The sequence below is a fragment of the Lutra lutra genome, chromosome 15, assembly GCF_902655055.1.
Source record: "Lutra lutra chromosome 15, mLutLut1.2, whole genome shotgun sequence".
NCBI lineage: Eukaryota > Metazoa > Chordata > Mammalia > Carnivora > Mustelidae > Lutra > Lutra lutra.
Genome location: NC_062292.1, coordinates 41,193,100 through 41,205,245, shown reverse-complemented (window position 1 = coordinate 41,205,245; position 12,146 = coordinate 41,193,100). Strand labels below are relative to the sequence as shown.

General features: G+C 50.8%; 1 protein-coding gene across 8 annotated transcripts in view; it reads right to left on the bottom strand.

The window, feature by feature from the left end:
* The window catches only part of NAV1 (neuron navigator 1), a 251,490-nt gene that overhangs the window by 83,043 nt on the left and 156,301 nt on the right, over positions 1–12,146 (bottom strand). For all 8 annotated transcript variants that reach the window (XM_047704004.1, XM_047703999.1, XM_047704005.1 and 5 more), the window contains one exon: positions 9,090–9,455. In XM_047704004.1, the coding sequence (XP_047559960.1) occupies positions 9,090–9,455 (366 nt within the window). The remainder of the gene's footprint in view (positions 1–9,089; positions 9,456–12,146) is intronic.

Sequence of the window (12,146 nt, the reverse complement as noted above, 5' to 3'; positions counted from 1 at the left end):
TCTCCCCATGACGTTGCCTTGCATAATCAGTGAATGTCGAGCTGTCTCTTCTGAAGCTACGTGCCTTGGGTCTCTCTGGGCCTGACTCTTTCCTTCTGCCAGTTTTTCAAAATCCATACTTTTCTACATCTGCCTGCGCCTGTCCCATCGCCGTCCTAACATACAGGCAAGAACAATCCAGGCCTGTTGACTCTTTAGGGCACCCCCATGCAAGCTCAGTGGGTAAGTCTGACTGCCTGGCCTGCTGGCCTTTTTTAGCTGCAGTGAATGGTCTTTTGCTGGCTGGCCAGAGACATTTGATAGCCCAGAGGCCAGAGCGGGCCCCTTGCGGACATCCTAGGACAGTTCAGCCTTTGAGCCAGAGTCAACAAGGACTTGTATTCACAGAGGCTGCTCCTTCTGCCTCTTCTGCCTGTGGTCCTGAGCTCCTGGCTGTGGCTACTTTGTGGCTCTCCAAAGAAGATCCTATCCTGGAAAACAGTGAGGTCACTTAGGGGCATCCCACATGGGGGTCTCTAACGATGATTCACTGGCCAGTCAATAGCATGACCTGAGAACATACTCTGCTGGGTGCTGAGAAAAAATAGCAAATAGGGTCTCTTTTAGGGAGCTCCTACTCCAGTGGAAGGCATGTGATCCCTGCCCCAGAAATTCTCCTAGGCTTAGGGGGCACCAGGGATGCACACAGAGGGTAAAGGCTTCATGGTATGCCCAGCCGGGCAGTGGGTATACATACCAAAAAGAACACAAGACATGGGAGTCAGAAGGCCCGGGTTTTGCTTGGTTTGGCTACTTTTAAGTACTGTGACCCTGGCAAGCCAAGTTCCAATTTCTTCACTTGCAAACTCGGCAAAAGAACATCTAATTCAGTGTTAGGATTAAATAAAGTAATGAGATCTTAGTGTTTTGTAAACCACACATGCTATGCAATTGTTAGAGAATCTAAAAAGCACGAATGACTACAGTTTAAGTTAAATGCACAAGTTCCAAGACAATCCAGAGTCAGAGAGCAGTCATAGTGCAATGGGATGGATTAGAGAAGGCTTATCAGAAGGAGGGGATGTGGCAGACCAGTGGGCAACTGGGTATCACCACCCTGGGGAAATGTTCCATTCTACAGATGGTCTTTAGGACTTTTATTGCTTTAATTTTCTAGAAGCCAAGAGAAGGGAGGGAGGTAACATTCACTGAGCCCCTGGCTGCAGACCTAGTATATTAATGCAACGTATTCCATAACACCCTTATAGGAATCTGATTCCCATGTAAGTATCCCCACTAGAATGGATTCACAGCTTTCCCAAAGCCTCAGAGCTGGGATCCAAACCCAGGCCTATCATATTTCCAGACTTACGCTCTCCCTGTAATATCAGATTGCACGGAATTTCCAGTCATTACTTGAGCCCAGCTGGCTTATCATAGAATATATAGGTTGGTGGGGAAAGGAGGATGGAGCTGACAATTAAAAGGGAGAGGCAAGTGGACAGGCAAGTGGGCAGGGCTGGAGGGAAAAGCCAAATCCCTCTCAACAGCTTCCTCAACCCCTTATCCATCCTGATTGTCGACTAAATTGTATGTCATCAAACTCCGTGAAAAGCCCAGGAGCTCAATTGTAGGTTAGTAGGACACATCAGAGGAGGGGCCGCGCCTTGGGCTGCACCAGTTGCCAGGGCAACGAGCACACATCCTGCTGCCCCTCTGGGATACCTGGCTCACTCCAATCTTCCATCAGCCCTGTTGGGTGTGAGCAGACACTGTGATCCAAGTTAACCCCACACAGCCTGTAGAGTGCTAATGCTGTTCTGTTTTAAGAACTAAGGGGTGGGGTGCCTGGGTGGCTTGGTGGGTTAAAGCCTCTGCCTTTGGCTGGGGTCATGATCCCAGGGTCCTGGGATGGAGCCCCGCCCGCATTGGGCTCTCTGCTCAGCGGGGAGCCTGCTTCCTCCTTTCTCTCTCTCTCTCTCTCTCTCTCTCTCTCTGCCTACTTGTGATCTCTATCTGTCAAATGAATAAATAAAATCTTAAAAAAAAAAAAAAAGAACTAAGGGGTGTTTCAACAGCCAGGAGCTCTCTGAAGCCACCCCCTTCTTCCATCTGGGGGCAGGAATCAGACTCCACACCCTCCTTCCCTTCCTTTCCTCTCAGCTTCCCTCTTTATAACCAATGCCGTTTGCGTCCCACCCACTCTGCAGTCACCATTCCCGTAAATGTTAACAGAAAACCAGGGCGCCTGGGGGGCTCAATTGGTTCAGTGTCTGCCTTCAGCTCAGGTCATGATCCCGGGGTCCACATCGGGCTCCCTGCTAGGCAGAAAGCCTGCTTCTCAGCTCCCTCTGCCTGCCACTCCCCCTGCTTGTGTGTCAGCACACTCTCTCTCTCTCTCTCTCTCTCTGTCAAATAAATAAATAAAATCTTAAAAAAAAAAAAAAAAGAACATTGCTGCACCTGTGCCTCAGAGCACCTGTCCTCTCACCCTGAGGGATTTCTCTCAGCCTGTGTGGAACATGCTAGAAAAGCCAGGATGCAATGTCCCTTGGAGTTGCCCACAGTCCATCATAACTGGCAGTCGAAAGGTAAATTCCCATGCTTCCGTGCCCACTATGTGGGACAGCTCTGAGCAGTGTTCCACGCAATCCCCCAGAAATCCCTAAGGGCCCGTTGCCCACTGCAGTAACCTACACTGGCTTTCTTTCTCTTCCCTGGCTCACTTCCCTGCTCCCCATCAGTGTTTTCTAGAATCATCTCCCAAATAAACCACTTGCACTCAAATAAACCACTTGTCTCAAGGTCTCCTTCTGGGGACCCCAGCACAAGACACTCTTCCTAGACTATAAACACATGTTTCTGTGCAGGAGACACACAGTTAGCAGGTCATGGTGGAAAGGGGCCATGTCCACTTGTGTGAGCATGCGTGCAATCGGCTTAGCTTTGTTGCATAACTACCTGTGGCCCAGAACTCCCATTCATGGAGGGGTGCCATTTGCCACAGGAGAACACTGTTCGAGTGGGCGTCACAGGGTCAGAACATACCCAACTTGCTTGGCAAGCCACTTAGTGTGTCAGCCTCAAATGAGGCTCAGAAATAGCCTTTTGAAGCATAAAGGTTAACAAACACTTTTCCAAATACTGTATTGTCATTTCAAATGTGCACGTGATGGCACAGGCCCGTCCATTTGCGAGGGCCTGCCATCAAAAGGCTAACAGACAAGAGCTAACGTGTAGAACACCTATTCTATATAAACGTATTAACAAATTTAATCCTCACATCAATCTCCCAGAGTAGGTCCCATAGACTGCCCATGTTTTCCAGCTAAGAAAACAGGCTGAGGGAGAATAAGCACTCACCCAACCCCACACAGCTACTAAGAAGAGCCAGGACTCAGACCCGGGAGCTGGGAGCCTTCCCGCTAAGCCACTCTGCTACCCTGTCCCTGGTACAGTGGTATGTGTAGGTGGACAAGCCTGTTCTCAGAGGTCTGTTGATTTAACTGCATGCCACAGGACTAAAAGAGTATCAAGATGGTGTTGAAAAGCAAAACAAGATCATCCTTTACCAAAGAAGTCAAAGCCCAAACTCAGAGAACTCATCTGCCAAGCTGAAGAAATCTTATCTGGGTACTCTCACAGCTTCTGATTAAGACAGAGGCCACCAGCCAAATGAACAGAACAGTAAGTTGAGATCAGAATAATATATTTCAAACCAACATCTCTTAATACGTTTCAAAGCCCTCCCACTTGTTTTTTTTTTTTTTTCTTCACCTGATCCTCACAAGGCAAAAATGGTTACCTTTTTAGAACTGAACAAATTAAGAGTCAGAGAGGCTAGGTGACTTGCTCAGGGCCACAGAGCAAACTAGAGAGGAGCTTTGGATGGAAGTCCGGATCTCCAGATGCTCCTCCCCCCCTCACCACAGAGACGTATCAAGCAAGGCTGCCTGTATGCATCTGTGGGTCAACATTGTAATTGTTAGATGCTAATCCCCAAATGGCAACAAGCACTGTTGACTCCAACTACACCTCCCTTCTTTTACCACTGACCCAGGAGGCATCCTACCTCCCCCTTTTAGATTTGAAGCCCTTCAAGGACAGAAACTAGAGTTTCCTTCTTCAGCTCCAATGTTGGGTTTTCCCCCTGAATGATCCCCTACTGCCCTCTACCCTAATTCTCGTGTTCCATGGGCAAAAGCCAGGCCTGGGCCAGCTGCCCACCAGGTGGGATACCTCCAGAATTGCCAGGAAACAGGAGAGATAAAGGGAGAAGACAAACCCACCCCCACCGTCCATTCAAATTAGAAAAGGTTCTCTTCTCTTTGTACAGACCCTATGAGCCCAGTGCCCATTCCAAGAGAATTCTTGTCACTGATGGTGGACGGGTTGGGCATTTGGGGTTTATAAGTCAGATATCAGCTGAACTGGAAAGCAGCAAATGAGGCTCCTTCTTGGGCAGGTGGCTGCAAACCGAGACTGAGGCCAGCTTCACAAGGCTGGGAAGGTGTCCCTTTAAGGCTGGGGCTCACTGCCGCTGGGAGCAGAGAGCCAGCCTGGGAGAAGGCAGGGGCCTACAGTTTATTTTAGTTGACATTTTTCAACGTCAGGACACTTCAGAGCCAAGAAGGAAACGAATCCCATCTGTTCCTGAGCCCCTAAGCACAGTTCAAGAGGACAGGCTGGGGAAGGGAGGGGAGGCAAGGAGGGAGCAAGAAGCCTGGAACATCCAGCCACACACATGGAGCAGGAAACCACCTGAGGAGAGACACAGGGCACGGCAGACAGTCGCCAAGAAATCCCGCTGTCCCTCCGACACACACCCGCAGAGCTCTTCCAAGATGGGGCCTGCTGGCTCTGCGGCCTTTGGCACAGGTCGCTGGACAGCAGTCTGCCAGGGCTGCTGATGACACAACACTATACCATGGGAATGGCGCCCACTGGAGGTGTGCAACACGGCGGTACAGCTGCCTGCTCGGCCTGGGGGTCCTTCTCCTTAACAGCCACAAAGCTCAGACACACAGCCCAGCCAAGCTGCCATTCACGTGGGCAGAAATGGAGACACTGAGAGGGCAATCCAAGTTCAAGTAGGGAGGGAATGGAGGACCTTCTGACCCCTTTCCCCTCTCGGCATACCTGCTTCCCATGCCCAGGGCCTCTATTCACCTCTGCACGGGAGCCCATCCTTGACTCCCCTCGGGTTCCAACTCTGGGTGCCAGGGACGGGAAGGACAGATGGCCGTGGAACTTATCTTCTTACTTAGATTAAATTCCAGACCTTCCTATTTTTAGAAAGACAAATTCCTGTTCTCTTTTCAAGAGGTAAAAATGTCTCTCAAACTGTCATCTAGGACAGTCCGCAGCCAACTTGAAGTTGTCTGTAGTGTCATGCTTTGGAGATCACCCTGGCAGGATGAGTGTCAGGTGGTGATTGGTCTAGGTGCCAAATTTTAAGAGGATCATTGACAACTTGAGAGCTTCCAGGCGAGAGTGACCAGGATAATAGAGATTTGAAAAACTGGGTCATTTAAGAAAGTAATGAAATAAGGTACAGACTTTTTTTTTTCTTTTGGTCTAGAGAAAAGACTATCTGAGCAATCATTAAGAACATGTTGAAATATTTGAATGAAGATTGATGCTTATTCTATTTTTCTTGGATGGTAGCATCTGAATCAATAGGCAGAAGGGAAGCAGATTTCAGGTGAATATTTAGAAACTTTCTCATAATTTTGTTCTATTTGAACTAGAATAAGCTTACTGTATCTTTGCAAGGCAGCCCCGAAAGACCAGCTGTCAGGAGTGCTATAAAGAAGATTCTTGTCCTTTATGGGAAGATAGACGAGTCCAAAATCACCGAGATGCTTTAGAAAAATATGGTTTCCTGAGTAGCAGAGAATCTGCCTCGGTAGCTCTGGAAGGAGACTTGGAATCTCTATTTTTTTTTTTTTCAAAGATTTTATTTATTTATTTGACAGAGAGAGATCACAAGTAGGCAGAGAGGCAGGCAGAGAGAGAGGAAGGGAAGCAGGCTCCCCGCTGAGCAGCGAGCCCGAGGCGGGACTCGATCCCAGGACCCTGAGATCATGACCTGAGCCGAAGGCAGCGGCTTAACCCACTGAGCCACCCAGGCGCCCTGGAATCCCTATTTTTAAAAAGACCCATTAGCTATAAAACTCTTAGAAGAAAACATGGGGGCAAAGATTCACGACATTGGATTTGACAGTGACTTCTTAGATACAACACCTAACGAACAGGGAACAAAAGAAACATTAGATACATTAGAGCTCATCAAAATGAAACATTTTTGTGCTCAGAGGACACTAATAACACAATGAAAAGGCGACCCACAGGACAGGATGGTCAGAAGGGAGGCCCCGCAGGGAACAGCCCTAACCGTTTCATGAATAGTGAAAACAAGTTTCTTCGAAACAGGACATTTTCTAAATTATAAAACCTGCATGGAAACCACAGTGAGGCTGGGAGGGCCAAGAAGGGGGCTGAGCAGGGCCCGTTCAGGACTCCTTGGTCTCTTGCTGGAATCGAGAGGATGCCCAGTCTCTAATGAAAAAGCGTAACACTTAACTGTGAAAGCACATAATTGAGGAGTGACTGTTTACATTAAAATTACTGGGGTTATAAGTGGATTCCCTTCAGCTCTGCCTTCCTTAGCACACTGAAGGGTGGGTGTGTTTCCCAGTCCTGGCGGGGAAGTCAACAACGGAGAAACCTTAAAACTATCAAGTGTTAAGAGTTCTTTCTATTTGCAGACCGTCCATGAACACCACACGTGAAATCATCAGATGCAGCTCAGTGTCAGGTCCACTTCATGGGCACCGCTGGCCAACACTTTCTTCCCCCTAGGAACTGCAGACTTCCCTGGGTTTGCACGTTCTCGTCCATGCTATCCTCTGTGAAGCCTGTTTTTTTTTTGGTTTTTTTTTTTTTTTTTTTTTTTTTTTTACAGATTCAGGAGCACACACCCTGTCTGGAGGGAAGGGGATAAAGAAAGGGTGCTAGAGGGTGGGTTAAGGGCATCGTTCCTGGCTCCCCTCTGCCTAGCATTCCTTACCCTCACACACCCAAAATCGATGTTCCCAGGATTGTCCAGCTGCCCCTACCTCTGTCCCAGAAGCTGATTCTGAATGGCACTCGGGTGAGACTGCACAGTCCCTGGGGGCAAATCTGGGACCCTCAGAGAGCAGGAGTCCTTCGTCCTCCTTCAGAATGACATTTTAACAATAACAATAATGACCAGTAACAGCAAAAACAAAACAAAACAAATCCAAAAACCAAAAACAACAACAAAAAAAGCTAACATTTACTGAGCATTTACAATGAGCCAAGGATTATTCCAAGCACTTCCTATGTATTTACGTATTCAGTCCTTACAATCATCCTGAGAGAGGTTCTATTCTCTGCATTTAGCAGAGAGACAAACTAAAGCCTGGAGAGTCTTCCTAGCTTCCCCAGGCTCACACAGCTAGGAAGTCCTCCCACCTGCCTCAGACTGGGATCTCTCCATAGGCAGGAGTCCTGTGCCTTCCATGTTTGGGAAATTTTCTGCCATGGCCATTGCGTGCACTGTGGGGGATGGCTCTCACCTCCCTCAGTGTGGGAGCTCCCTGAGGGCTGGAGCTCTGGTCCTTCCAACACATAGGGAACTTTCAGAGCTCTCTGCCTCACAGGGGTTGTGCCTCCCTTTGCCTTATACAACTGAGAGCTCTCAGAGGGCAGGGACTGGACGCTTCCTCAGAGAAGCAGCTTCCCAGCACAGGGGCTGTCCAGAGCAGCCCATCACACACCTTGGCTCTCCTTCCTGCCCAGCAAAGCCCTCTGAGCACAGGAGGAGCTGGACAGCTTTTCTTGAGTCCCAGCTCCAGGCTGGTGGATCTGAGCATGAGGCTGGGCTGGCCCCCGGGATTTATGAGTCAGTAAACAACCCCATTCATGAGTCAGTTGTTTTGTTCCAGAAGAGCCTCATCAACTGGACAGGCCCTGCCGAGTCCCTCCAAGTTTGTCCCCAGGGGTAGGGAACAGCAGATGGCCTGGAGCACAGCTCTTAGCCCTTTCCTAGGTGGGGCTACTTTTCATTCTCTTGAAGCTTGGGGTTTTTATTGGGAAGAGGTAATCCCTGAGAGGGGTAGGGGGAAGGGGTGTTGTCACTACTTGTGTGGTCCTTTGGAAAATCCCAGCAAACCAAGAAGGAAGACAGGAAGTAGCAGTGAGCTGAAAGATGCCCTGGAGAAGGTTCCAGAACCACTACAGCTCTTCAATCTCACAGCTTGGAACAGTTGGGCCAGGATCCCTCCCACCCCCGACGCTTCTTTCTTCCTATCTTTTCCTTCACTTCCCAGACTGTCGCCTGTGTCCCCGTTGCTCCACAAACCCAACCCTGCCAACTGGGGGAAGAAAAGAGAAGATGAGGGTCCCCGTGAGGCAAAGCACAGGAAGGAAGTATTTAACAGACGGGGATGGAGGCTAGGAATTTGCATTACTGGTAGAAAGTCTGCAGAGGAAAAAACCAGAGCAGCAGAAATTGAGTGCCACGAGGGAAGGCACGGGACAGAGGGTCTGGGAACCCTGGCGAGGGAAGGGGAGCCACAGTATCACTTTTCTGTTTCAGTAGTGCTTTCATTTTCTCTTTAAATTAGACTCGGAAGTAGACAGATGTAGTACCGCCATCCTCTTTTCACAAATGGGACAGCAGATGAGGTTGTCCAAGGCCCACACGGAGTTAGCAGAAGCGGGACTAACACCGTTTCCCAAAACCCCTCCCGCCAGCCTTTGGAGGGCAAAGGACCGGAGAAGAGGGCGGGGCATACCTTAGAACGACAGCCATCCGGACCAATGAGAGAGAGGGCCCTTCATTGACCAATCAGCTCCTCCGGTGGGGCCCCCACTCACCATACCAAAGCCCGTAATACACCACATCCAATCTCAGGGGCGCCACAACCAGTGTCCAAAGGCCCCGCACAGCTGCTTTTTTGTCACAGGACAGCAACCCAAACCTCTGTCGTGAGTCCCACTCCCCTCTGAAGGAATCCCGCTCCACTGGTCTTCGCCCTGCCCTCCCTAGCCCCCTTGCCCCGCGGTGCAAGGGGCCTTACCCGGTAGTGATGTCGTCGTCCTCCGTCATGGTCTTGCCCATGAGGTCGCTGTCGCTCATGTAGCCGGACTTGAGGTCCACCTCGTCCGAGTCCAGGGACTCGACCAGCTCCAGGCGGGAGATGTGGCTGAGCTTGCTGGGGCTGCGCATGGGCATGGTGTGCGAGTAGTGGGCCCGTTCCCCGTGCATGTACCAGGCCGGCGGCCCCTCCGAGCGGCATCCGCCGCCCACCGAGGGCGCGTCCCCAGCCTGCAGCCGCGGGCTGGACTGGCCATAGCGCCAGGAGAGGGGGGATGAGCGGCTGGAGAGGCTGGACACGCTGCGAGGGTTGGCGTCATCACTGTCGTAGCACGTCGTCTCCAGGGAGCTGGGCAGAGGGCAGAAGGGCACTGGTTTTCACTCTGGCAGGGCCGCTCTGGGCCCTGTCCCGGCGGACTGCACTCCAGCGACCCTTCCCCCTTCCCAGGCCCTCCCACCTCCTCTGCACCTGCCCACGTGGGCTCCACCACCTCCAGGGGCCCCTCTTCCTGTAGGGCACCCCTGTTACATGTTACCTGAGGTTGTCAGAGGGAAAGGATTCGAAGTGAGAGGGAACCAATCTCATATACTGCCTAAGGACATAGATTTTATAGTATGAGCTGGGTTTTAACCCTTTTCTACCATTTATTTGTAAGTGAGCTGGAGATGAATTAACCTTGCTAAGCCTCCATTTCCTCATCTGTAAAATGGGAATAACAGCATATTAGCTACTCCACAGAGCTATAATGATCATATCCGTAAATGTCTCACGCAGTGCCTGGTATATACAAGCTGCTCAATAAATGGGAACAGTCCAGCGAGATCTCTTGGGGGAAGTGGGTAGACCAGCTTCAAAGGCCTTGACCATTCATTGTTCAGGTGTGTCTATCACCTCTTTTTCTACTAATCAGCTGAGAGCTACTTGATTCCCAAACCAGAGTTGACAAAGTCTGGCATGAGTTACAGAGGGTACAGGCAAAGCTTTGGGAACTTGAGATGTGTGGCTGGTTCCCAGTAAGACTAGCAAAAAGGCCTAGACTGTCAGGAGAAAGAAGCAGAACCTCACCAGAGAACAGAAGCAGCCTTAACTGGAAAGAGGAGAGATCATGGGGAAATGGACAAGAGGGTAAAGACGGGATGCGCAGGGCCCTAGGCCTCAGGCTCTGCTAGGCCAGGTGAGGAAAGCAGGCCCAGGTTTGTGGATGAACTGACACAGAGGGGATCGGGGAGCTGGAGGAGGAGATGCCTTTCTCCCTCAGGGATCCCCTGCAGGTGGCTGCAGAGAGAAAGGATCCTGGGGATCTGCTTGGAGAGGTGGCCTGGATGTGGGTTCAGAGACTGATCAGCCTACTCAGCCCAGCAGCGTGCCCAGCCCAAGTCCCCCATGGATAGGGTCTCAGTGACTCCGCCTAGCTGCAGCCACGCACGGGTGAGTAACTGAAATAGAACCCATAGGCCTAGAAAGCTGGGTAGCTAAGGCAGTCTGCGGCTGCCCGGGAAATCACACAAGCAAAGAAACCCTCACTCTGTGAACACATCCATTTCTTAGTCACTTTGGGGTTAACGTAGGAGCGGGACACCGATTTTTCTATTCTTGTTTTGGTGATGCTCCTTGAAAAAAAAAAAATCTTCCCAAACTGTCTCTACCAACCCTGAGAAAACAAGGGTTGATTTTTTTTTTAAACATTTTATTTATTTATTTGAGATAGATAGAGAGAGAGAGCGCACAAACAGGGGGGAGCGGCAAGGGAAGAGGGAGAAGCAGGCCCCCCAGATGCGGGGCTGGAGCCCAGGACCCCGAGATCATGACCCCAGCTAAAGGCAGAAGCCTAACGGACTGAGCCACCTAGGGGTCCCCAAGCTTGATTTTTTTTGATCAACAGAACTGGAGGAGCCCAGATATCCTCGAACCTGGGCCCATGGATGGTCCCTACAGAAGTCCTGGGCACAAGTAGGGGTGCCCTGGCTGGGTAGGGCAACTGGTGACCGCTGCCTCTGCCCCTCTGGGGGGGGCTTCCTGGCCTGGCGCAAATCCAGCTTCTCCCCTCCAGGCCCTCCTTTGGCACTGGGCTTGCATTTCATCACACGCTATATTATTTCTGTTTCTAATTACTGTGGACCTCAGAGCCAATGGAAGTGCCCTGAAGGAGACTGTGGGCCAGTGTGACTCTGGCCGCCTCGCTCACCACTGTATGTCAGCACTTCACGCAGGGCCTGGCATGTTCTTGGGTCCAGGTACAAGAACTAGTCAATGAGGAGCAGACCCACGACGAACGTGCTGAGTTGAAGAGCGGGAAAGTTCTCGTCATCAGACTCAGTCCAGGGACGCTCGCCGTAAGGGTTTAATAAAAACAAGCTGACTGTGACAATGAGATGAGGACGGGAAAGCAAAGGATGATGATGGCCATGGTGACAGGACGCTGGAGAGCTCCAGGACGGCCCGTTTCCCTAGTCCGTCTACACCGCGGCAATAAAATTAGTACGCAGTGTGGGTTGCACGGAGCAACCAGATCCCTCAGTTCTATTCTTGGCCTACTCCTGTTCAGCTCTCCGCACTACAAGTGCCTCTCCCTTGGTTCTGCTGCTCTTTTTTACCCTTCCCACCCCAACACATCTCCAGACATCTCTAAGTCAGCGGGGGAGGATCTAGCTTCAAACGTCGGTTCTCGCCTTCCAGCCCTGCATCCGGCCCTTCAGTCTTGCCTGCCTCTCTCTCTCTCTCTCTCTCTCTTGCTCGCTCTGGGGTGGGGAGAGGGCTGGGCCTGGAGCAGAGGGAGGCTTTCATTTCCTCTCCAGCCCCAGCCCCCCTGACCCAGACGCTCTCCTTGCTGGGGAAATGAGCCAGTAGAAATAGAGGAAGCAGGACAGAAATAAAGATTTCTGAAAAAAGGAACTGACTCTAGAGCTAGCTTCTAAGTTCCAGAGTGAAAATAACCCAGCCGGAAGCGCTCACTGGATGGGAAGCTCCTCATCCAGGAGGAAGCCTGTCTTTGTTCTGGGGTATGGTGCCCAGCGCTGCACCTGGCATGCTCTCTAAGCT